The 23,435-nt window shown below is 45.9% G+C and overlaps 2 protein-coding genes across 2 annotated transcripts; both read right to left on the reverse strand.

The window, feature by feature from the left end:
- Window positions 1-7,270: 7,270 nt before the first annotated feature.
- Window positions 7,271-15,953, reverse strand: LOC142983252 (beta-1,3-galactosyltransferase 5-like). The gene is made up of 3 exons (XM_076130169.1): window positions 13,896-15,953; window positions 8,529-8,848; window positions 7,271-8,459 (listed from the first exon to the last, which is right to left on the reverse strand). Exons 1-3 carry the CDS (start codon window positions 13,916-13,918, stop codon window positions 7,636-7,638), a joined length of 1,167 nt encoding a protein of 388 aa, XP_075986284.1. The 5' UTR covers window positions 13,919-15,953; the 3' UTR covers window positions 7,271-7,635.
- Window positions 15,954-18,990: 3,037 nt separating this feature from the next.
- Window positions 18,991-23,431, reverse strand: LOC142982967 (synaptic vesicular amine transporter-like). The gene is made up of 8 exons (XM_076129723.1): window positions 22,073-23,431; window positions 21,679-21,798; window positions 21,436-21,597; window positions 21,171-21,353; window positions 20,977-21,075; window positions 20,678-20,718; window positions 19,908-20,602; window positions 18,991-19,800 (listed from the first exon to the last, which is right to left on the reverse strand). Exons 1-8 carry the CDS (start codon window positions 22,149-22,151, stop codon window positions 19,662-19,664), a joined length of 1,518 nt encoding a protein of 505 aa, XP_075985838.1. The 5' UTR covers window positions 22,152-23,431; the 3' UTR covers window positions 18,991-19,661.
- Window positions 23,432-23,435: the final 4 nt, after the last annotated feature.

Here is a 23,435-nt window from a genome sequence, read left to right on the forward strand (position 1 = left end):
ACATCCCTTCCTCCGCGACCAGCCTCTCCAAAACCGGCCAGACTGCTCTTCTCAGCCCAGCCGGCCGGCCGCTTTTGGTCCCCCGGGGTAAGACGGTACCGCCCAGACAGGGAAGCGGCCTCTCCACTGGATCTCTCTTAGCTTCACCGCAAACGAGTGTCCCACACCACTCGGTTGCGGCTACTGAGCCCCCCCACCACTGCAAGGTGGAGATCCCTCGGGGGGGAACCTAACCTAACCTAACCTAACCTAACCTAACCTAACCTAACCTAACCTAACCTAACCTAACCTAACCTAACCTAACCTAACCTAACCTAACCTAACCTAACCTAACCTAACCTAACCTAACCTAACCTAACCTAACCTAACCTAACCTAACCTAACCTAACCTAACCTAACCTAACCTAACCTAACCTAACCTAACCTAACCTAACCTAACCTAACCTAACCTAACCTAACCTAACCTAACCGCCCTTTATACAGGTCGCTTGTCACACCTCCTTGCCGTCGAAATCGCACCACTTTTCGCACCACTTTTCGCACCACTTTTCGCACCACTTTTCGCACCACTTTTCTTGCACTTTTGGGATTGGGATTGGGATTGGGATTGGGATTGGGATTGGGATTGGGATTGGGATTGGGATTCGGAGTCGGAGTCGGATTCGGATTCGGATTCGGATTCGGATTCGGATTCGGATTCGGATTCGGATTCGGATTCGGATTCGGATTCGGATTCGGATTCGGATTCGGATTCGGATTCGGATTCGGATTCGGATTCGGATTCGGATTCGGATTCGGATTCGGATTCGGATTCGGATTCGGATTCGGATTCGGATTCGGATTCGGATTCGGATTCGGATTCGGATTCGGATTCGGATTCGGATTCGGATTCGGATTCGGATTCGGAATCGGAATCGGAATCGGAATCGAAATCGGAATCGGATTCGGGATGACAATTTTTTATTCATTCATTTCGTTCATTTTGTTCGTGTCGCTAATTTCATTCGTTTGGTTCATTGTGTTCATTTCGTTTTCGTTCATTTCGTTAAAATGTTGATGTCTTAACTTTAGTAGCATGTTAAGTTACAACAGTAAGCTTGTTGTATTGTGTAGCTTTTATATTATTTCAGGGAGATGATATAAGATTTCAGGGAGATTATTATGTAATTTCAGGGAGTCATACTATCATTTCAGGGAGAATATATTAGATTTCAGGGAGATTATTATGTCATTTCAGGGAGTCATAATATCATTTCAGTGAGATGATATAAGATTTCAGGAAGATTATTATGTCATTTCATGGAGTCATAATATCATTTCAGGGAGATGATATAAGATTTCAGGGAGATTATTATGTAATTTCAGGGAGTCATAATATCATTTCAGGGAGATGATATAAGATTTCAGGGAGATTATTATGTCATTTCAGGGAGATGATATAAGATTTCAGGGAGATTATTATGTCATTTCAGGGAGATGATATAAGATATAAGGGAGATTATTATGTCATTTCAGGGAGTCATACTATCATTTCAGGGAGAATATATTAGATTTCAGGGAGATTATTATGTCATTTCAGTGAGATGATATAAGATTTCAGGAAGATTATTATGTCATTTCATGGAGTCATAATATCATTTCAGGGAGATGATATAAGATTTCAGAGAGATTATTGTGTAATTTCAGGGAGTCATAATATCATTTCAGGGAGATGTATAAGATTTCAGGGAGATTATTATGTCATTTCAGGGAGATGATATAAGATTTCAGGGAGATGATATAAGATATAAGGGAGATTATTATGTCATTTCAGGGAGATGATATAAGATTTCAGGGAGATGATATAAGATTTCAGGGAGATTATTATGTAATTTCAGGGAGTCATAATATCATTTCAGGGAGATGATATAAGATTTCAGGGAGATTATTATGTCATTTCAGGGAGATGATATAAGATTTCAGGGAGATTATTATGTCATTTCAGGGAGATGATATAAGATTTCAGGGAGATTATTATGTCATTTCAGGGAGATGATATAAGATATAAGGGAGATTATTATGTCATTTCAGGGAGTCATACTATCATTTCAGGGAGAATATATTAGATTTCAGGGAGATTATTATGTCATTTCAGGGAGTCATAATATCATTTCAGTGAGATGATATAAGATTTCAGAGAGATTATTATGTAATTTCAGGGAGTCATAATATCATTTCAGGGAGATGATATAAGATTTCAGAGAGATTATTATGTAATTTCAGGGAGTCATAATATCATTTCAGGGAGATGATATAAGATTTCAGAGAGATTATTATGTAATTTCAGGGAGTCATAATATCATTTCAGGGAGATGATATAAGATTTCAGGGAGATTATTATGTCATTTCAGGGAGATGATATAAGATTTCAGGGAGATTATTATGTCATTTCAGGGAGATGATATAAGATATAAGGGAGATTATTATGTCATTTCAGGGAGATGATATAAGATATAAGGGAGATTATTATGTCATTTCAGGGAGATGATATAAGATATAAGGGAGATTATTATGTCATTTCAGGGAGTCATACTATCATTTCAGGGAGAATATATTAGATTTCAGGGAGATTATTATGTCATTTCAGGGAGATGATATAAGATTTCAGGGAGATTATTATGTCATTTCAGGGAGATGATATAAGATTTCAGGGAGATTATTATGTCATTTCAGGGAGATGATATAAGATATAAGGGAGATTATTATGTCATTTCAGGGAGATGATATAAGATATAAGGGAGATTATTATGTCATTTCAGGGAGTCATACTATCATTTCAGGGAGAATATATTAGATTTCAGGGAGATTATTATGTCATTTCAGGGAGTCATAATATCATTTCAGTGAGATGATATAAGATTTCAGGAAGATTATTATGTCATTTCATGGAGTCATAATATCATTTCAGGGAGATAATATAAGATTTCAGAGAGATTATTATGTAATTTCAGGGAGTCATAATATCATTTCAGGGAGATGATATAAGATTTCAGAGAGATTATTATGTAATTTCAGGGAGTCATAATATCATTTCAGGGAGATGATATAAGATTTCAGAGAGATTATTATGTAATTTCAGGGAGTCATAATATCATTTCAGGGAGATGTATAAGATTTCAGGGAGATTATTATGTCATTTCAGGGAGATGATATAAGATTTCAGGGAGATGATATAAGATATAAGGGAGATTATTATGTCATTTCATGGAGTCATAATATCATTTCAGGGAGATAATATAAGATTTCAGAGAGATTATTATGTAATTTCAGGGAGTCATAATATCATTTCAGGGAGATGATATAAGATTTCAGGGAGATTATTATGTCATTTCAGGGAGATGATATAAGATTTCAGGGAGATTATTATGTCATTTCAGGGAGATGATATAAGATATAAGGGAGATTATTATGTCATTTCAGGGAGTCATACTATCATTTCAGGGAGAATATATTAGATTTCAGGGAGATTATTATGTCATTTCAGGGAGTCATAATATCATTTCAGTGAGATGATATAAGATTTCAGGAAGATTATTATGTCATTTCATGGAGTCATAATATCATTTCAGGGAGATAATATAAGATTTCAGAGAGATTATTATGTAATTTCAGGGAGTCATAATATCATTTCAGGGAGATGATATAAGATTTCAGAGAGATTATTATGTAATTTCAGGGAGTCATAATATCATTTCAGGGAGATGATATAAGATTTCAGAGAGATTATTATGTAATTTCAGGGAGTCATAATATCATTTCAGGGAGATGTATAAGATTTCAGGGAGATTATTATGTCATTTCAGGGAGATGATATAAGATTTCAGGGAGATGATATAAGATATAAGGGAGATTATTATGTCATTTCATGGAGTCATAATATCATTTCAGGGAGATAATATAAGATTTCAGAGAGATTATTATGTAATTTCAGGGAGTCATAATATCATTTCAGGGAGATGTATAAGATTTCAGGGAGATTATTATGTCATTTCAGGGAGATGATATAAGATTTCAGGGAGATTATTATGTCATTTCAGGGAGATGATATAAGATTTCAGGGAGATTATTATGTCATTTCAGGGAGATGATATAAGATTTCAGGGAGATTATTATGTCATTTCAGGGAGATGATATAAGATTTCAGGGAGATTATTATGTCATTTCAGGGAGATGATATAAGATTTCAGGGAGATTATTATGTCATTTCAGGGAGATGATATAAGATTTCAGGGAGATTATTATGTCATTTCAGGGAGATGATATAAGATTTCAGGGAGATTATTATGTCATTTCAGGGAGATGATATAAGATTTCAGGGAGATTATTATGTCATTTCAGGGAGATGATATAAGATTTCAGGGAGATTATTATGTCATTTCAGGGAGGTGATATAAGATTTAAGGGAGATTATTTTGCATTTCATGTAGTCATAATATCGTTTCAGGGAGATGATATAGGATTTCAGGGAGATGTGATAAGATTTCAAGAAGTCATTATGTTGTTTCAGGTAGTCGTTAATTCAATTCAGGGAGATGTTGAGAGATTTCAGAAAGCTTTTTTTTTTTTTTTTTTTTTCATTTCGTTCATTTCGTTCATTTCGTTCATATCGTTCATTTCGTTCATAGAGCTAGTCATTTGAAGCAATATTTAGGACTAGCTGACCCGCGCAACTTCGCTTGCGTCACATAAGAGAGAATGGGTCAGAATTTTCTACGTTTTTATAACACTTTTTACTGTTACTTTGCTCCTATTGGTCTAGCGTGATGATATAAAATATGCTTTTTTTATCACGAAAAATATTCTCAAAATTATCTATATCTTTTATAGTAGGGCCGCTGAGTTATTACCGATTTGACACATGACAAATTGACAATACTAGTAAAGTGACTGAACCAGTAACCCAAATATCATTTTGGAACAGTTTGTTTTTAAATGTTCTAGTATAGGTATAGAGTTTAATTAAATAAAATCAAAACCAATAATAGTTATAGACACAAGTTCTTCGTTAGGTGGAGTATCCTTGATGAAATGAAATAAATATCCATATTCCTTATTCCTCTATTCCATCAATATTCCTTGAAATAAAAATCATACCTATTCCAATGAATTCGGACCGAATACTATTAAGCACATCACTGTAACTTTATACAAGCGCGCCAAAGAACATGCAAATTGGTTCTGTAGTTTAGGCGTGATTGAGTAACAGACAGACAGACAGACAGAGTTACTTTCGCATTTATAATATTAAGTATGGATGGTACGAAACCGGTAGGATCGCTATGAACCGAGTTATACAGGTTCGAAGATTCATAATAGGTATTCAAACATTTATTCATTTCTGAAAGTGCTGTGAAACATAAAATATTTTTTAATTTTATTTATTTATTCATTTATTTCAGGCAACTGAGGCCCATAGAAAATACAATAAACAAATTACAAATTAAAAATATAAATATACTAATACATACATAATTAATATAACTTATAATTATACACGATTACTACTATTGTGCAGCGTCGGCGGGAATCGCCGGAAAACAACACCTTTCGGCCAAAATGCTGGCTCCATGAACTTTGTGAGATAATGATTGATTTTGCTAGAATTTACTATCTCAAGCAATTTTCATTGTGAAGCGACCACTGTGAAGTTGATTTAAAGTCGTAAGCACACGTATCAACTCAGAAACGGGTCGTCACCGTATCGACTCGAGCTCATCAGTATTATTTGTATGTAATTCCCTACTGTAACACACTTATCGGAATCGTTATGTGATCGCCCCGGCTCACGACGATGGGAGTGGTGCGTATGCGCATTATGCATACACCAGCACCCAGGGCAAATTCCGTTAGAAGGGCGGGCATACCAACTAAACCGCAACATGTGTCCTCATAACAAGGGCCCTTATTACAAGTGGTGCCCGAAGCACAAAATATTGTTCCACATGCCGATGAGTCGGACATAACAACCCAACAGCAACACTCTAGAGGACCTCTTACCTAGACGATGGTTTGTTAGTTGCACACAACCGACGGCGACGGTGTGGCCCCTTTATTAGAGGACATGTTATTAAGCGGTAGTTCCGCGGTGTTTACGTGTGTTCATGTGTTCATGTGTTGTGCGCGCACGTCCGCACGAGCTGCACGACCGCCACTCACGATTATTTAGCATCGATCATCACACATTCAACATTCAGCAATCAACCGCTGTCGACCGAAGGTTGCACAACTAACAAGGTTATTAATAAATACCCATTTAATTAGTGATCATCATAAACCTTGACATCCGTTTGCTTTACAGTAATCGATGATGTTGTGTTAATGGTAAGTGAATAATTGGAGACGACAATCGTATGTCGATTGTCGTCACGATGTATTTTCTGCTACATCTCAGTGTCCACTGGCTGGCTGCCCGAAGGAGTTTTTCGAACGTTCGGATTTTCGGATCTAATAGCTACGTAAGAAGACAGTTAGAGCTTTTAATTGGGTGTTCATGATATGTAACGAGTAGGTACCTATTTCTTACGAATGCATTATTTACACAGGTACCTATTTAGAAATTAGTTACGTACACATACCACATCTTACTTTGCAGGTTTCGTTGAACAGTTTTTGGCGATCCTTATTTTAAACCAGTTCTAATAGTAGGTACCTACCGTATGAATTGTTCTACAAAGTCCTTGTTGTTATGGGTTATTCCGTGAGTACCCCGATTTATTTTAAAATAACCTATTTGCACTGCGTCCTGTGAGCTTACTGTTGACGAGTGTGGAGACCACGATGTTCCCCACCTGATGTACGCAGACTTCACAAGTTCTTTGTTTCTGGACTGCCATTTAGATTCTAAGAGTATCTGTGTTCATCTTTGTAGTTTTTTTTCCTGTACTAGTTATAGTAAAATACGTTAACTGAGCCAATAAGCTTGTTTTTGTTAATTACTTTCCCCGGAAGACAGATGGCATGATGGATGGTATATTTTTTTTTGACAGTGTTGCTATTATACCTAAACATATTAATTACAACACTATTCACTCTAACACTTAAAAAAGGACTAACTAGAGTTTGTCACTGGCTCTTTCCATGGTTTCTAGGGTCCGAAGATATAGATATAGATAGATGGATATCATCGAATGACTTCTAGTAGTAAGTACTAAAATGATTTCTGATGTTAGAGAAGGAAGGGGAGAGGAGGTAGGACGGATGAGAACGGTGTCGAGAATAAAACACGCGCAAGTATAATGTACATATTTATGTAATAATATTTACATGTGGCACAACCTGAGCGGCCGAGCTGCCGTCGAGCGGCTCCACGGGGCGTCACCGTCCGATTACTGCGTGACGCCACTACTCGTAGCTTAAGCTAACGTTTTGTACTTTATATATACAAAATAAACTAGTAATATCTAAGCGAGATTCCGTCGTCACCGGCGCGGTCCGAGTGCCGAGTATGGCGGCCGCGACGCGCAATAGCGCGCCGCCGCGAGTATCAAAATATAGTCGAGTAACAAAATGGCGACGACCGAACCGCGGCGCCGGACCCGAGCCGTCGAGCGGGAGACGGACCGCGCCCGTCGCCCGCTCAAGGGCCGCGCCGGCCGCCTAGCTGGCGCACTTGGTCTTGCCGTCCAGCAGCTTGCGCCACAGGTCGAACTGCTCGTGGTAGCGCACCATGTGGATGGCCAGGCCGCGCTGCACGGCGCAGGGGTGCGCCGCCACCTTCTTGTTGTAGAACTCGGGCGCGTGCACGCGCCGCACGCCCAGGCGCGCCGCCAGCACGCCCGTCACGAACACGTCCTCCAGGCGCAGGTAGGGCTCGGCCGGCGCCGCGCCCAGCAGCGGCCGCACACAGTCCGCCGTCAGCAGGTAGGCGGGGCCCGTGGCGAAGTCGGGGAACACCTTCGCCGGGAACTGCACCGGCGACACGTAGTACTTGGACTTGGTCGTGCGCTTGGGCAGCGAGCGCCGCACCACCTTGCCCCACACGGTCCGCGTGGCGTTGGCGCGGCCCGGCGCCGCCGCGAACTCCAGCAGGCGGCCCACGTTGATGAACATGTCGTCGTCCGTCTTCAGCAGGCGCGGCGCGCGCGGACAGTACGTGTCCACCCACTCCAGCATCGACAGCGTCTTCAGCGTCAGGTTGGAGTACGAGTCCAGCGAGCGGCCCACGATGACGTCGCCGTACAGCGCGTCCTCGGCCGCGATGGCGGCGCGCAGCGCGGCGGGCGGCGCGCCCAGCACGAAGCCCAGCGCCACGTCGGCGCGCGCCGCGTAGTGGCCCCACGTCAGGCGCACGGCGTCGCGGGCCGCGGCGTGCGACGGCGCCGACGTCACCAGGATCAGCAGGCGCAGGTGCGCGCCCAGCGCCGGGCACAGCTCGGGGTGCGGCCGCTCGTGCCCGCCCACGTACAGCTCGCGCGTGTACACGACGCGCGCCGCGGGCTTGTCGGCGGGCGGCGCGGCCGGCGCCTTGGGCTCGGCCTGCGGGCGCGCGCGCTCGCTGGGCGCGGGCGGCGCGGCGGGCGCGGGCGGCGCGGGGGGCGCGGCGGGCGCGCGGGCGGCGGAGGCGGCGGGGCGCGGCGGCGTGGTGTCGGGCGGCGCGGGCGCGGGAGGCGCGCGCGTGGCGGGCGGCGCGGCGCTGGGCGCGGGGTCGGGCGCGCGCTGGCGGGCGGGGGCGGGCGCGGGCGCGGTGGCGGGCGCGGAGGGCGGCAGGCGCGCCAGCAGCAGGAGCAGCAGCGCGCCGAGCGCCGCGAGCGCGGCCGCGTGCGAGCGCCGCACGCCGCCCATCGCGGACCTCTCACCGGACACTGCGCCGCTGAAACGTCACGGAAGCGCACGTTAATGTAGATGTAACAGTTACACTATGAAAGCGGTCACCGGGATCGCAGTCGGCCGGTGTGCTACGAAAGGACAATAGATACAAAAACTATAGGACGCGACGCATCGTAATCCTGTGCACTGTGTTCCGAGGAAGCGGCGAGGCGCGCCGGTATTCGGCGGCGCGTTTATTTATTTACACTCGCGGCACGATAATTCACCTCCGGGTGATGAGCGCGCGAGTGCGTCGCCGCGCTCTGCGTCTGCGCACGTACCCGGTGGCTACACCTACGTAACGAAGTTTTACACGAATAACCTCATTATTATGTCGGCTGCACGTTTGTATTTGGCACAACTCGCGTGTCGGTGCAGTTCGTGGAACACATTCGCAAGAATCCATTGAACCGTCCACTTCATAATTTCGCAAACGTAGTACCTAGTAATAAAGGACGGCGACCTCGCGCGCGGCTCGTTTGACTGAACCTAATATAACGAAAATACACAGACTACAAACTTAGACAGTAAGCTGTACCTACATTTTAGGAGTGGGTCGGCGCTGTCGGCTATAAGTAGGTACATACAGTATACCATGTTGCGCCGTTGCGCGGATATTATAAACTGCTTACAACAAATGACTAGGCAGTCCCAAATACAAACAAGCTCTTGTTGCGACAAGTAGTGACGCATATGATGTAAGAGTGTTGAGTTGGCGCCCTCGGTGTCACACTGCAGCATGGTCCATCAGCTGTGCGGTGCGTGTTGTCGTGTTATGATGTAAGCAGTGAGCGCGGCCGCGGCGGCTCGCAGGCTCTCACCGACCTTCACCACCGTGTGTTAGCAAACTGCCGGCGCTCGGAGGTCGCCTCACGACCTCTACACTGACTCTACTCAGTTACTCAGTGCACGATCAACTACGTCACACTGTGCTCACTGTGCTCACGTAAACTCACCAGCACATAACAACCATGTCGCGACTCAGGTAGTCCGTGTAAGGTGCAAGGATTCTTACTTCAAACAGACAATATTACATAATATATCCAACATTACCAAGGTAGGTAGGTATATGGAAAAGTTATTGTTGTTTCAATTAATAAGTGTTGCACGCAGGAGATTGTATTCTTAACTGATAATCGGTACATTTGGCAACAGTGATCTCAGAGTTGCGCTGAGTTTGGTCCGAGCAGTACAGTAAGGACAGTAACAATAATTGTAAGGTTTGGCACAGAGGTGCATGTTCGCTTTTATATTCGGATAAATATTCGTAGTTTACCACAGAGAATACTGCGCCTCCGTGACCCGCTAATTTCGTCTGAGCGCCAACGCTCGTGGCTCTGATAAAAACTCAATTATATTAAAAAAGCGCCTAAATATTGAAGACGAGGTCATCGGTGCTGAGCGCGATCGTGTTCGGTTTATTGGTTATCGGTTCAGGGTGAGTTCACACGTGACGCAAGCGACCTCTCGCGGTTATTATGACGGGTGTGACGCGATGTATGGGCGAAGTGCACTTGTTGATCATTACTAAGTGACAACAATCGCGCGGCTCGGGTTACAACGCGCCGCGACCGTGTGTGTGGACTGTGGTGTGAGGTGACACATAAACATCCGCACTCTCCCAGTGTCCTGTAGCAGGCTGCAGCTGGCGAGGCTGGCGAGGCTGGCGTGTGGCGCGAGTGCCGGCGCCGGACGCTGCCGGGCGCAATGAACTGTGTCTTAGAGATGAACTGTGTCTAGGTTCACGTCGGTCGGCGCGTGAGTCACGTCGCCCGGCGCGCCACTCCGCACAGTTCGCAACACTGATCGACTCTCGTCACTCACTAGGTGCTCGGCGGCGACTGGTCGCGCTCTCGGACCTGCTGTTGGCGGCGGCGATTCGTCTCACGGATACGATTTCCTACACTTATCTATAATGCTAATGAGTTTCAACATCGAAAGGCCAGCAGGAAGCCGAGACATTTATTATTATTATATAAAAATAAATGTAAACGTAACGATACCAAATGTATTTACTGTTATGGTAGAGGAATGCAAATACAAAATTGTGGATTTGGACGAATTTAGGGAATGAATTTCAAAGGTTGCAGGTAGATGCCACTAAACCTATAAAAGCTTATCTAGGCACATTGATACTCCACAGTGGCAGCCATTGAGAGAGCGAGATTGATCGGACAGATGATGTAAGTGAGGATAGAAGCAAAGTCCGGGCGTGGTGCGGGTGTGCAGGTGTGTGGGGGGGTGTGGGGGGTGCGGTGTCGGAGCGCGCGCTCGAGAATGCGGCGGCGCGGCTGTTCACCCCGCGGCACAAGGTCGCGACCACCCCGCGACACACGCGCAGCGCACGCGCATCCTACCACTACCACTACCGCTACCACTCACACTACGACACTAGTCCACCTCCCGGCACCCATACATGACATAACACTTATCAAATGTCTACGGTCACACCACTAACAGTACTTTACCAAATTATACGAGAAACTGTTTGAACAATCCTCCGTCACAAATGTTGTACGCGAATCGCGATTTACACATTTTTGCACAATGACCTATGTATATATTGTAGGCTGACGTAAGAACGCGGTGTGGAACTTATGGTTAAGGTCGCCCTGGGACCGCCGCCGCGACGTCATACATTCTAGACTGACACAATCAACATTATCAACTGATATAGGTAACTCGGGTTGCCAGATCCAGGCTGATCATTTCCTGGACATTTCTGGGATCCCGAACGGAATCAAAGTTTTGGTATCCGGTCCGGTACACTAAGTAGAAATGACCAAAAAATAATAAAAAATAGCCCTCGTAGTATCGTAACTTTGTAAAAGCTTTTATTTTATGACAGCAAAGTACCCCGGGAATCCCGGCTATCTGGCAACCCTACATATAATAGGTACCTATTTTCACAGTTCTCAACACGGGCTTGAAGCGACTGCGGCGATCGGCTGATCGATTCCATCCGAATGCGATCCGAGTGCCTCAAAAACTTGAAGCGTATTGCGAAATCATGTGTCAAGGTTTAATCAATCATGTACAAAGCTATCACTGGCTATCAGCAGTATCAGCACATCACGGTTGTGTTTGTTCACGGCGTGAGTTTGTTTACCAAATAAGCAACACGTATCTCGCATCTCGTGAGTAGTCGCGAGCTTCAGCATTCATAAGTGTTAGTAATTAGTCAAGCGACGACTGACAACGGTGGAGTGTATGAAGCATGAAGGGTGGAGGGTGGAGGGTGGAGGCGGTGGAGGGCGATCGATGGGTTATTTGAGTAAGTTGTAATAAATACAATACAAGTACGTCGGGTGGTATGTTCCGGTAACGAGGTGCCGTCACGCGACCCTCGCGGGCTGTTATTGCTGTAGTGTGGACAGTGGGACACTGGAGCACACTAGCGGCCACTAGTGGGAGTAGTGCGCAGTGGGCAGTGGGCACGGTGGCGAGCAGCGGTGGGGTAACGCGTCTGCGGCGCGACCTGTCTAGTGTTTCAACAAGAGTTGCCTACTTTATGATTATTCTGGATGAGATCAAAAAGCCGGTCTGGGTTATCACGTATAGGTAATATACTTATGTACTTATGTAGTCGTCGTAAGTTGCACACTAGACAAAAAATATGTATAAATATGCAAAAAAATATTAATATGTATGAAGGTACGTAAGTCTGAGAAAAGATCCTTATACAGCAGGATACCTACTCAGAGACACACAGCTCATCATTATAGAATAGGTACATAATATAATACAGTTGACGGTAAACGATAAATATTCAAATGAATGAGTATTTTTCCTCGTGTTATCTGATAGTCAAACGAGAGTGTGTGCCTGTAATGAATGTTTCAATTATCATCAATGTTCAATTTATTAATATAAGTAGGTAGGTACCTATGATTAAATATTTTTGCTAATGCTTAGTTTGATTCAATACGCGACTGTAGTGATGAGTGACTGGTGAGCTTTGCGATTACACTTGGATCGCAATAAGCGCTTATGTGCAGACTGCAGGTGCAGGTGGTGTGTTGTCGGTAGTGTTGCATATCGATAGTCCACTATCGATGGAAAATCGATAGTCTATCGATAGTTTTAGTAAAAGCAATAGTATCGATAGTCTATCGATAGTATCAACATGTGAGAATACTATCGATAGTATCGATAGCTATTTATGAGCAATACTATTGATTCTAATAATATTATCGATACTATCGATATTTTTACGTTCAATACTATCGATACCATCGATAGTATTGTAAAATTGGCCTATAATAATCAAATATAATCGATATATCGAAACATGGCCAGCTATCTATGGTCCAAAACTGTCGATACCATCGATACTATCGATTGTTCTTTTTATTACTGGTAAGATTTTGCAATACTATCGATATTATCGATAGTATTGAACGTAAAACTATCGACAGTATCGATAGTATTGCCAGAATCAATAGTATTGCTCATATAGAGCTATCGATATTATCGATAGTATCGAAAGTATTGTTATATGTTGATACTATCGATAGTACTATCGATATCCTGATTAGTTTTCGAGGTCAACTATCGATAGTCAAACTATCGATGGTTCTGCAACACTAGTTGTCGGCACTGACCTGAGTGCACTGAGTGATCGAGGCACGGTGAAGCTCAGTGAGGCACGGGCACGGCCTTCGTCGGCTCTCACCGGTTACATGCAACGCGCTCATTGTTCGAACATTTTGTGCCCCATGTACAGCATGTACATGGCAGTGCAGCATGGCAGCATGGCGGGCAGGTAGACACGGCACACGGCATGCGCCAGCTCCGTGAAATATTGACGGTCAGCTCATTGCATTGCAAATTGTAAGCAGTTGTCGACGCTCAACACAACTACTCGTCAATATCATATAAGTAGATGTAACACGTTGCTATATTCCGACAACTCAGTAGAGCCTTGTGTCAAATGTGTCATGTGCATTTTTTTAGATAACGTGTAAAGTATACCGAAACAACTAGTAAATGGAGTATACACCCTAAGCTAACAATATTTGTGTTACAGAGAGACTTAGAGCACTACATACCTAGAGTCGTCACGGTTACACATTCCCTCGCTCCGTGTGACTGTGATACATTCAGAAGTCGGGTGGAGGCGGGCGCGGCCACGATCCGGCACAAACAAATCAAACAACGCCGGCTATACACGCAGTACGCAGTGTAATTACGAGGAACGAACAACAATGAGCATGGATTACACGGAAACTTGCTTCACGCCATCCTTCGCCGACAATAACCAATCGAACAAGTATTAACGATTACGATTACGTACAAACACAACACATAAACGATGTTTATCACCGGAACGATGCAATTACAATAAAATACTCTCATTTACACCTCGACTACATTGTTTCTACAGATTTTATTTTTTGTACGACGTCGCCCTTTGGACTTGGGAGTAAGTTTTATTAAGTAGTGGCGCACAGCTTACTGTGGCTTACGCGTCGCACCCACCAGTCACCACTCATACGTCATGTTAGTGTGATTGAGCGACGTTGTTGTTCTGTTGTCTGTTGTAGCACTTGTAGCCGGTGTGAGGTGTCTGGTAGGTGGCGAGCACTCGACGACTGTACTACGTGTGTCGTGCGATCAGATCCACGGGGTACTCGAGGATAACTACGTTTAACTACAAGGATAACTTTAAACAATAGAGAATGGTTGCGCATCGCTAGATTGATACACAAACGTGATTGCTGGCTAACGTTCCTTGTATGCATTCGAGGGAGCGATAGGTAGCGTTTTGGCACTTTACTCGTTTAATTTGTTATGATAACATACGCCTACGAGCCGGCGATATACCGCCGAGTAAAAGCGGTGTCGCGGTAAATGGAGCACAAGTTCTCATGTTCTGACTTGGCCCCGCATCCTTCACGCTTCGCGTTATGTACGACGCAGCGCGGCGGCCTCAGTCCTCACACTAACACTGTCTGAACGGAATATCCAGTAAATAAAAGCTCTTTAAAGTAGTGAGCAATCGTCTTAACAAGAATGAGTAATTGCTTTACTTTAGGCTGTAGGTGAACGGCGAGGAGGCGAAGGCGTCATAGTGTGTTTCCCCGAACTTGTTTCTTTGTGTAAGCTCCCGCGAGAGACGCGAATGAGACGAGTGACGAGTGCAGCGCGGAGGCCGTATTCAACAGATCGCCGAGCACGTGTGTGCTTGTGTGTTCGTGTGGGGCGGCAGACACGTGGTGAGACGCGGTGAGACGTGGCGGCACACATGCACGCGCCACATGTTGCGCTGGACCCTGACACTAATATTATATACGTCACGTGTAAATTGCACTAATATGTGTATTTGTACTGTGTAACTGTGTGACATACGGGCCGACATTCACAGAGGTGTGTTAACTAAGTTGATATACACTTTTGGGCCCCCCTCGGCTCCCTCCCCCCGGTGAACTCTGCCTAGTCGGAATTTAACAAAATAATGCAAATCATGTTCCCACTGCACATCTTTCTGGTTCAGAATGAACAAGTAACTATGCACTACATACAACATTAATGTGTGTGTATTGATACAAGCCTCACCAGATGTGTGTGCCCTCCAGCACTGTTTAGTGTTAATGTTTACTGATTTATTGTAATGAGTGCATGTTGTGTTGCTGGTTGGTACTACTGTCTGTGTTCATTAGTGCAACTGAATCTTTGGTTTCATTGACATGTTTGGAAGAAGCTTGAAATATAACATGTTGAGGTAGTACCATAATAATTATGTATTATTGTGTTTGCAGATAACCACAGGTTATCTGCTAGAAGTGTATGACAAGTACGCGATGCTGCTGTGTGTTCTCTACTGGTGAGTGGTGGGTAGGTGACTGTGTGTGACACTGTGACACGGTGACACACACAAAATGTCACATTAACATGGTTGTTACACAACAGTGTGACATTTCACACGGCTCCTTCACTCCTTGTTAATAACTGTCAGTTGTTAGTGCAACACAAATGTTAATCACCACATTTACATTCAATATTATTATTTTGTGCATCTAGTTTTATACAAAACATATAATATGTGAACATTACACTATTCATTCATATCATCATCAAACACTATTATAAAGTACAGAATTTTTGTATGTAAAGCTTATCATATGAAACTTAATATGAGCAATCTAAATCAAACTAAACATTAATTATGTTTGGTTCAATGTGGAGAGAGTCACTGTGTGGTAGTACATTGTGTACCACTCTGCAGAGGACGGCTGACGTGGTGGCGACTCAACACACACCACTACGAGCAGGGTTAGTATTAGCAAAGTGTTTGTTGTAGTGCAAGTGTATGTCTACACTCTACTGTCATACTATGTGTAAGTATCCTATAAGAATAAGTACAACAACTCAAGCTGGGTTTCATTGCTATTATTTTGATCTCTCAGAGAGTCAGTTCAATTTGATTACAATAGGTATATATAGTAAAATAAAATAATCCTCCATCAAACAAGTTGAATGATAAACAATGATTACAATTGTACACTTGTTATAGAGTATTAAATTTGTATTAACTAATTAGGAAATATACTTCACATCTGTAATCCATTAGTGAATAAAATGAATTGGGAAGTATGTGTTATAAACTTAGACTGATGTAGTCACATTGTTATGTGAGTTGAAAATTCACAATCATCAATAGTTATATAGTGAATGAGCAGACATTGTATGTCATCAGTCATGTAATGTACCACATGTGATGATGTGTGACACAGACACAGATCATGTTACATGTTGTGACACACTCAACACCACACCACCGACACACACACACACACTCTCACCTGTGACCTGACACTAGCACAACATCTACATATTAATAATAAAATATATATATACTGTAATGACATGACACTCAGCCATACAGAGAGTGAAACTTACATGACACTGAGACAGTGTGAGACAGTGTGAGACACTGTACACTGGAGGTGGAGGAGGGGCAACAAGTGGGTCAGCCGTGAGAATGTTACCACTTATTGATCATGAGTGTTGTTTCATACAGCACATTGTGTAAACACTGAGTCCACTGCACTGACACCTGCAGCCTGACTGTGTCAACACTCTCACTCACCACTTGACACAACAATCAATACAATTGGCTAAAACAATGTTTTCCTCGTAATTATATCGTATGTAATTGTCAACATTTAATTGGCACCAGTTGAACCAACACACGCCTTACACGCACCTTAGTAAATAGTGTGTGTGTAATCGTTAGAAACGGCGTCGGCCGGTCAGCCGCTTGTCAACACTGAACACAGTGCATACCGCGCCACCTGCGAGCGACCTACGAGCTTCGCGAGCGAAGGTCTCGACTCGACTGATCAGTGAATGCCGCTGAATGCCAGCGATCCGTAGTGCGACTCACCATAGTTCCTCGCGTGTCCAAGTGTGGCGCAGATGCGTCACCGCTCACGGGGCGAGGAGGCAGTGCCGGCGCTCCGGTCGGCGCCGACTGGCAGCGGCGGAGGTGCCGAGTCGAGGGTGTCGCCAGGCGGCGGGCGGCGTGTGTCGACTAGCGCCCCGCCAGCGGCACCGGGCGCTGCTCAAGCTCGGCGCTCTACTCCACGCAGTCCACACAGCCTCCCTCCCTTCTTTGACACGAATCAAATCAATCGAATCGACCACACAATACCACCAATGATGACATGACTAGCAAACTAATTACGTCTAGTGATGTGCGCACAGATGGCTATATTTTTGTCTTGAATCGATATTAACTCTACCCGAATATACAAGTGTTAGGCAGACGATTGACGAAAGTCTTAAAAGATTACAACTTTTCGCAAATATTCGATAGTTGATACTGCTTACAATGATGTCCCATATGCATTACAATACTTTGAGTGAATGGCGTAGCTAAGAGGGTGCGAGCGATGAGGTCACACTAGGCATAGCAAGGGAGGCATCAATTGTTTTTTTTAAATCAAGAATCAGGAGATGTACAAAAAATATAAGAGAACGAAAATTAAGAATTAAGACGCTACTTAAAAATTTGTCCTTCCAAACTCTTTTTTGAAGGGTCGCGCGCAAAAATTCCTTTCCAAGAACAACTTCGGGGGCAGGTTTTTTAAGTTAAGGTAAAAAATGCATATTTGAATTTTATCCTTACATAGCTCAGGCTAGATACCCTACTTTCTATCCTAATTACTACCCCAATTGCGATTTTATCAACTCTTCTCCTTCTTCCCCACCTAACTTTCCTGTTCCATTTGTATCCCTTTTTCCCTTGTCCTCTTCTACGAATCGTGATCCTAATAATGAAAATAAAATATTACTAATTATTAAACCTGATCGGCGTGAGATAGCCAATGACAGAAACCGGTGGAAGATTTTGGGGAGACCGTTGCCCAGCAATGGGACAGTACAGGTTAATAAAAAATAAATATAAATCTAATGAATATATATTAATTTGCAATAATTTGCTCCATAATCTCCGTTGGAGAGGCAGCTCTTATTCTAAAGCACTTATGTAACAAATATACGATGATAGTACGAGAAAGCTTTTTTTTTAATTTCACAATCGATTCCTTCTCTGCTTCGTGTTGGGACATCCCTAAAACCAGTTTACAAATCTCGCTGTTGACAGTAAGTCCACGTTTCGTTACTGCACATGATGCTTGATAGCTTTACGAAGCTTTGAATTATAAGTAGCTTTACACTTATATATTATTGTTCTAGTAAAATAAACAATAAAAATAACACGAATATGTACATCAAAGTAGATATTCTATAAATAAAAATGTTTCATATGACGAACTACATTATCATGTTTCTTGTTCTCTTTGTCTGTTTGTGTCGTGTTATGTGTTTTTCCTTTGACCGCTTTTGTAGCGGATTCGTGTGATTATTGTACCTATAAGAGGTCTCGGGCTCGATCATGGGTCGGGCCAAAGTCTTTTCTGAGTTTTCTGAGAATTTCTCAGAGATCATTAACTTCATGCAAGTTAGGAAGTTGAGTTCGTAGACTTCCGTACTCCGTGCCCAGAGTGCACGTAAAGCCGTCAGACCTGTGCCTGACCTCTCACTGGTCATGTCGGTTTAGCCGTCCCACCCGGCTATGAGGGTAAGGGAATAAAAAGTGTAAGTAGGTACCTACCTGTGCTTTGTGCACGCACTCATTGGACGTCAATGTCCTGCTAAGACGGCTGGTATCAATGAAACTGGTCGCCGTAGCCGGATATCATTATGTTTCTTGTTTTCTAAGAAATTCGGTCCACCCGGTTCGGTACATATTATGTTAAAGATTTGCTTATATTAGCCTATAAGGAGCTGAAAAATAATGAGCCATGTCCGTTCGATTGCCGGTTAATTTTGGTATTTATCAAAAATCTTTTAACGCAGTTTTTTTAATCCTGTCTACTGTACCCCTTGACGAAATTATGAATAGGTATAGATAAAAGCATGTTTCGTTTAGCATATAAGTATAGATAACACAAGGCAAGCTACATAATAAAGCTTTACTGGAAGGGCTTGACTTACATAACAATGGAAGCATTTAAGCATACCATTTCGATCGGGCTAGCATTTAACCAGTGTTCAGTCCTCATTTGATGCGTTCACGAAAAGTGATAGCAAATAAACTTAGCACTTAATATTGTTGATAACTTTAATAAAACATTTAGTTAGGTACATAATCAATTAGGAATATCTAAACTATATTTATTTACTAAAACAATTCCTTGTGATTAGCTACACTGCCTACACTCATGATTAATATAGGATAACGGAGGAGATAGCAGCATTCGTGGACGGACAGTAAAGTGAGTAAAGATGTCGATGTTCGGAGGCGGTAGTTAACGTGCAGGTGTCAGGGGTCTAGTCGAGCTGCGAGTACCGTCCGGGCGCGAGGCGCGCCAGCGGCGTGTCCTCGGCGCGCGGCGCGTCGCTCGCCTCGTCGTCGCTGTCCAGCGCGCCGTGCGACCCGGCGCCCCACTGCACACACAGACACATACCATCAGTCAACAGCGCACACGTTTAAACAAAAACCAGACACACGAAAAGTCCCCGGCTCTGTTAAGGTTTTTTAGACTGAAAATGACCTGTTCCGAAAGCGGGTGCGCTCTAAGCCTCGTGTAGAGATAGACGGCGTAGAGCAGGTTGAGCGCGGCGAGCGTGCGCAAGGCGGCCTCGAAGCCGGCGGCGGCGGCCAGCAGTCCGCCCAGCACCGGGCCCAGCGCGTAGGCGGCCGAGCCCGCCGCCTGCAGCAGCGCCGCCAGCGCCGGCGCTCGCCGCCCGCCGCGCGCCAGCAACGCCGGCACCAGCGCCGCGTCCGCCGCGCCCAGCCCCAGCCCCAGAGCGAAGTGCGGCAGCGCCAGCCCCGCCACCGACTGCGCCAGCGGCACGCACAGCGCCGCCGCGCCCACCGCCACCTGCGACACCGCGAGGTCACTCCCGCGACTCGACTCCCTCCGCGCGCCGGGAGGGCGGGCGCCGTCGTTACCTGTCCGGCGAGCGCGACTCGCTCGGCGCCGAGCCTGCGCGCGAGGTCGCCGCCGCTGGCCGCCAGCAGGTAGCCGACGCTGTCGGGCACGAACACGACGCCGGTCTGCCAGCGCGCTGGGTGGAACTTGTGCGCCAGCCACAGCGGCAGGCACGGCTCCAGCGCCGCCATGACGCTGGTGGTGAGCAGCACGCAGCCGGCGCACGCCGCCGTGGCGCCGCGCCGCGCCACGCTCACCACGCCCAGCGGCGACACCGCCTCCGCGGAGCCCGCCTCGCCCGCCTCCGTCTGCGGCTACACGCGGCTACACTGTCGCCGATTTACTAACTTATGTGAAACGTATCTATTTAAAACGACTTAACTATTTACCTGATTATACTCTTCCACGTCCAAGAACATGTACTGCATTGCTGAAAGCAAACAAAATGAAATCGTCGTGGTAGTTATCACGGAACGCTCTGTGCCGGATCACGACAACTCGGTGGCGGACTTTGATGCATTTATTCAAGACCTGTGTCTATCGCCGTTACAATTGTAAAGTTATCTGTAATGTGCAAGTAAATTTTAGTATGTCGTTCACCCTTGACGTGATACCCTAATGCCCTAAGTGAGGAACAGCTCAAATAACTTATACGGTAACGGTATCTAGTGATCGAGAGCGGACGCACCGAGGTCTGCGAGGAGCGCGGCGGCGAGCAGCAGGAAGGGCGCGCCGCGGCTCCACAGCGCGTACGTGGCGCCGCCGAACGGGTACCCCACCAGCACGCCTGCAACACACCGGGCGTCAAGAGCCTGCACCGCGCACCAGTGCCGCGGGCACAGAGGACGGAGAGGCATAGAGAGGCACAGAGAGGCACAGTACCGAGCGCCACGGCGCCGAGCAGCGCGCTGATGGCGGTGTGGCGGGTCCGCGGCGGCAGCGCCCGCGCCGCCAGCGCCAGCCCCGCCACGCCGCCCAGCGCCGCGCCCGCGCCGTGCGCCACCCGCGCGCCGCCCACGCACAGCGCCGCCGCGCCGCCCGCCGCGCCACTGCACACCGTGAACCCTGCGCACCACCCGCACTCGTCACAATCGGCTCACTCACTGCGAGACCGGCGGAGCGAGGCCCGACCCCGGGGACGGCTCACCTAGCGCGGCGAGGGCCAGCGCGGCCGTGGCGGCGCGCAGCACGGGCGCGGCTCCGCGCCGGCTCACGGCCGCGCCCGCCAGCGGCGCCGTTACCAGCTGTGCGGCCGCCTTGGCGCCCAGCACCAGCCCCACCACCGCCTGCGAGCCGCCCACTGCGCTCCCTGCGAGCGACACGCCACAACGGTTAGACCGCCGCTCCGGCCACACGCGATACTCCGGCGAGCGTCGAGGGAGAGGGTTACCTCGGTGGGGGTCGTGCGTGATGCGGCTGACCGTGTGGTTGAGCAGGCCGGCGAGCGGCGCGTCCTGCGCGGCCCACAGCGCCAGCGCCTCGCCGCGGATCCAGTCCGGGATGATGGGAACTGTCGCCACCGCAGACACCATTATTTACACACGACAAACTCAAACATTTACGACAGATAGAACGATATAAGGTGTGTGGTTTCTCTGGTACATTGGAACTACTCACTTATGTAGAGATGCGTGCGGTACCTAAAGGTAAAATGAATGACTTTTTGATTTCCATACAGTTGTTTCGATGATACAATTTATTTTATTAAATGATCCGGTCACATTAGCGTTAGACAATCATTGTGAAGAGAAGGTACCGCGAGATGTTAGTATGGTGTGTGTTACCGAGCACGGTGAGCAGCACGTTGTCGAGGAAGAACGTCAAGTAGATGAGCGCGAAGGCGAGCGCGGGGCTGCTCTGCATGGCGCCGGTGGAGTCAGTGACGTCGGTGCAGCGTGTCGCGCTGTACTGCCGCGCCGCCACTCCGGCACTGGTGCCGGTGGTGTGTGCGCCGAGGGTGTCGCTCGTCGCTGATAACAATGTTCAATCAGCGCGCAGCGGCGCGTGTGCTCGCTCATTCAATTTTCTGGCGGGCGCGTCTTGTGGCCGCCCTCTTGCACTAATGCGGATCACAATGACAAATGGGAGAGCGCCTGTGACACCGAAGCGTCCCGTCCTCGTGCGTTCTTTACGCACGATCATTACATTTACACGTCTAGACTCAGGACGTACATACGTAGGTACTTGTAATGGCTATAAGAAGTATGCAATGTATGTACGTATGTATGTATGTTTTCGCTGGTGTATACGTCACGTGTACGTGCGCACGTCATGTACCATTTAATTTGTGTGTCTAAATTTTGCAACAAGACACCAACACAAGCCGCTGCACTGAAGGTGACAAATAAAACCTAGAGGTGAAGAGACTGAAGAACATTGTCGTATTTGTCGTTGTTATTTCTCTGTACTATTCTGACATACATGCGTACTTAGAGTAAGCTCGCTGCTTGAGTGTCGGTGCGACGGACTGTGCGGTGTGGTGGGGTGTCGCGGGGAGAGTCGGGTGAGCTCGTTATTTTTCATCTCGTTACACAGTGATGAGGCGCGCAGCTGCGACACTCGCGATACGGCCAGCGCCGCCTCCCTCGTGACACGTGGTGACTGGTGGCCCCACTGAGCCCGGTCCCCAACAGTGTTGCCTTCCATGTACTAGAGAACATATCTGTGCTTTGTAGGTATGGGGTATACTTAGTGTATGAAAGCGTTGCGCAGAGGTTACAGCATATGAGTTGATTAAGTAGTTTCAGGTTCAAATGTTAATTCTTAGGTGTAGCTACTAAGTCAACCTTGTGTTTATCTGGTAATATCTTTGGAGATGGAACTAAAAATGGTTTTCAATGACTAATGGCAAACGACGAATTTATGTGCGTATTGGATTATGTTGTAATTATCACTTGTTTTTAAAGGTGATGGAAAATAATCAAGATTAAACCCTTGAAGTTTTAACACTTTTTAGGACTATCTCTTCCTTACTCCTAGAGGAGGACGTTGCCTTGCTCAGCTGGTGCTCAGGTGTAGAGCTATAGAGTTTATAAAACACGATTTAGTTTTAATTTTATGTGAGAATTTTACTTAAGAAGATTCGTGTTTATAAACCTTTTCTAGTTATTGTTACAGGAGCTGCCTCCGCGGCGCGGTCGGGAGAGT

Source organism: Anticarsia gemmatalis, chromosome 23 (assembly GCF_050436995.1).
Source record: "Anticarsia gemmatalis isolate Benzon Research Colony breed Stoneville strain chromosome 23, ilAntGemm2 primary, whole genome shotgun sequence".
In the NCBI taxonomy this organism is placed as follows: Eukaryota; Metazoa; Arthropoda; class Insecta; order Lepidoptera; family Erebidae; genus Anticarsia; species Anticarsia gemmatalis.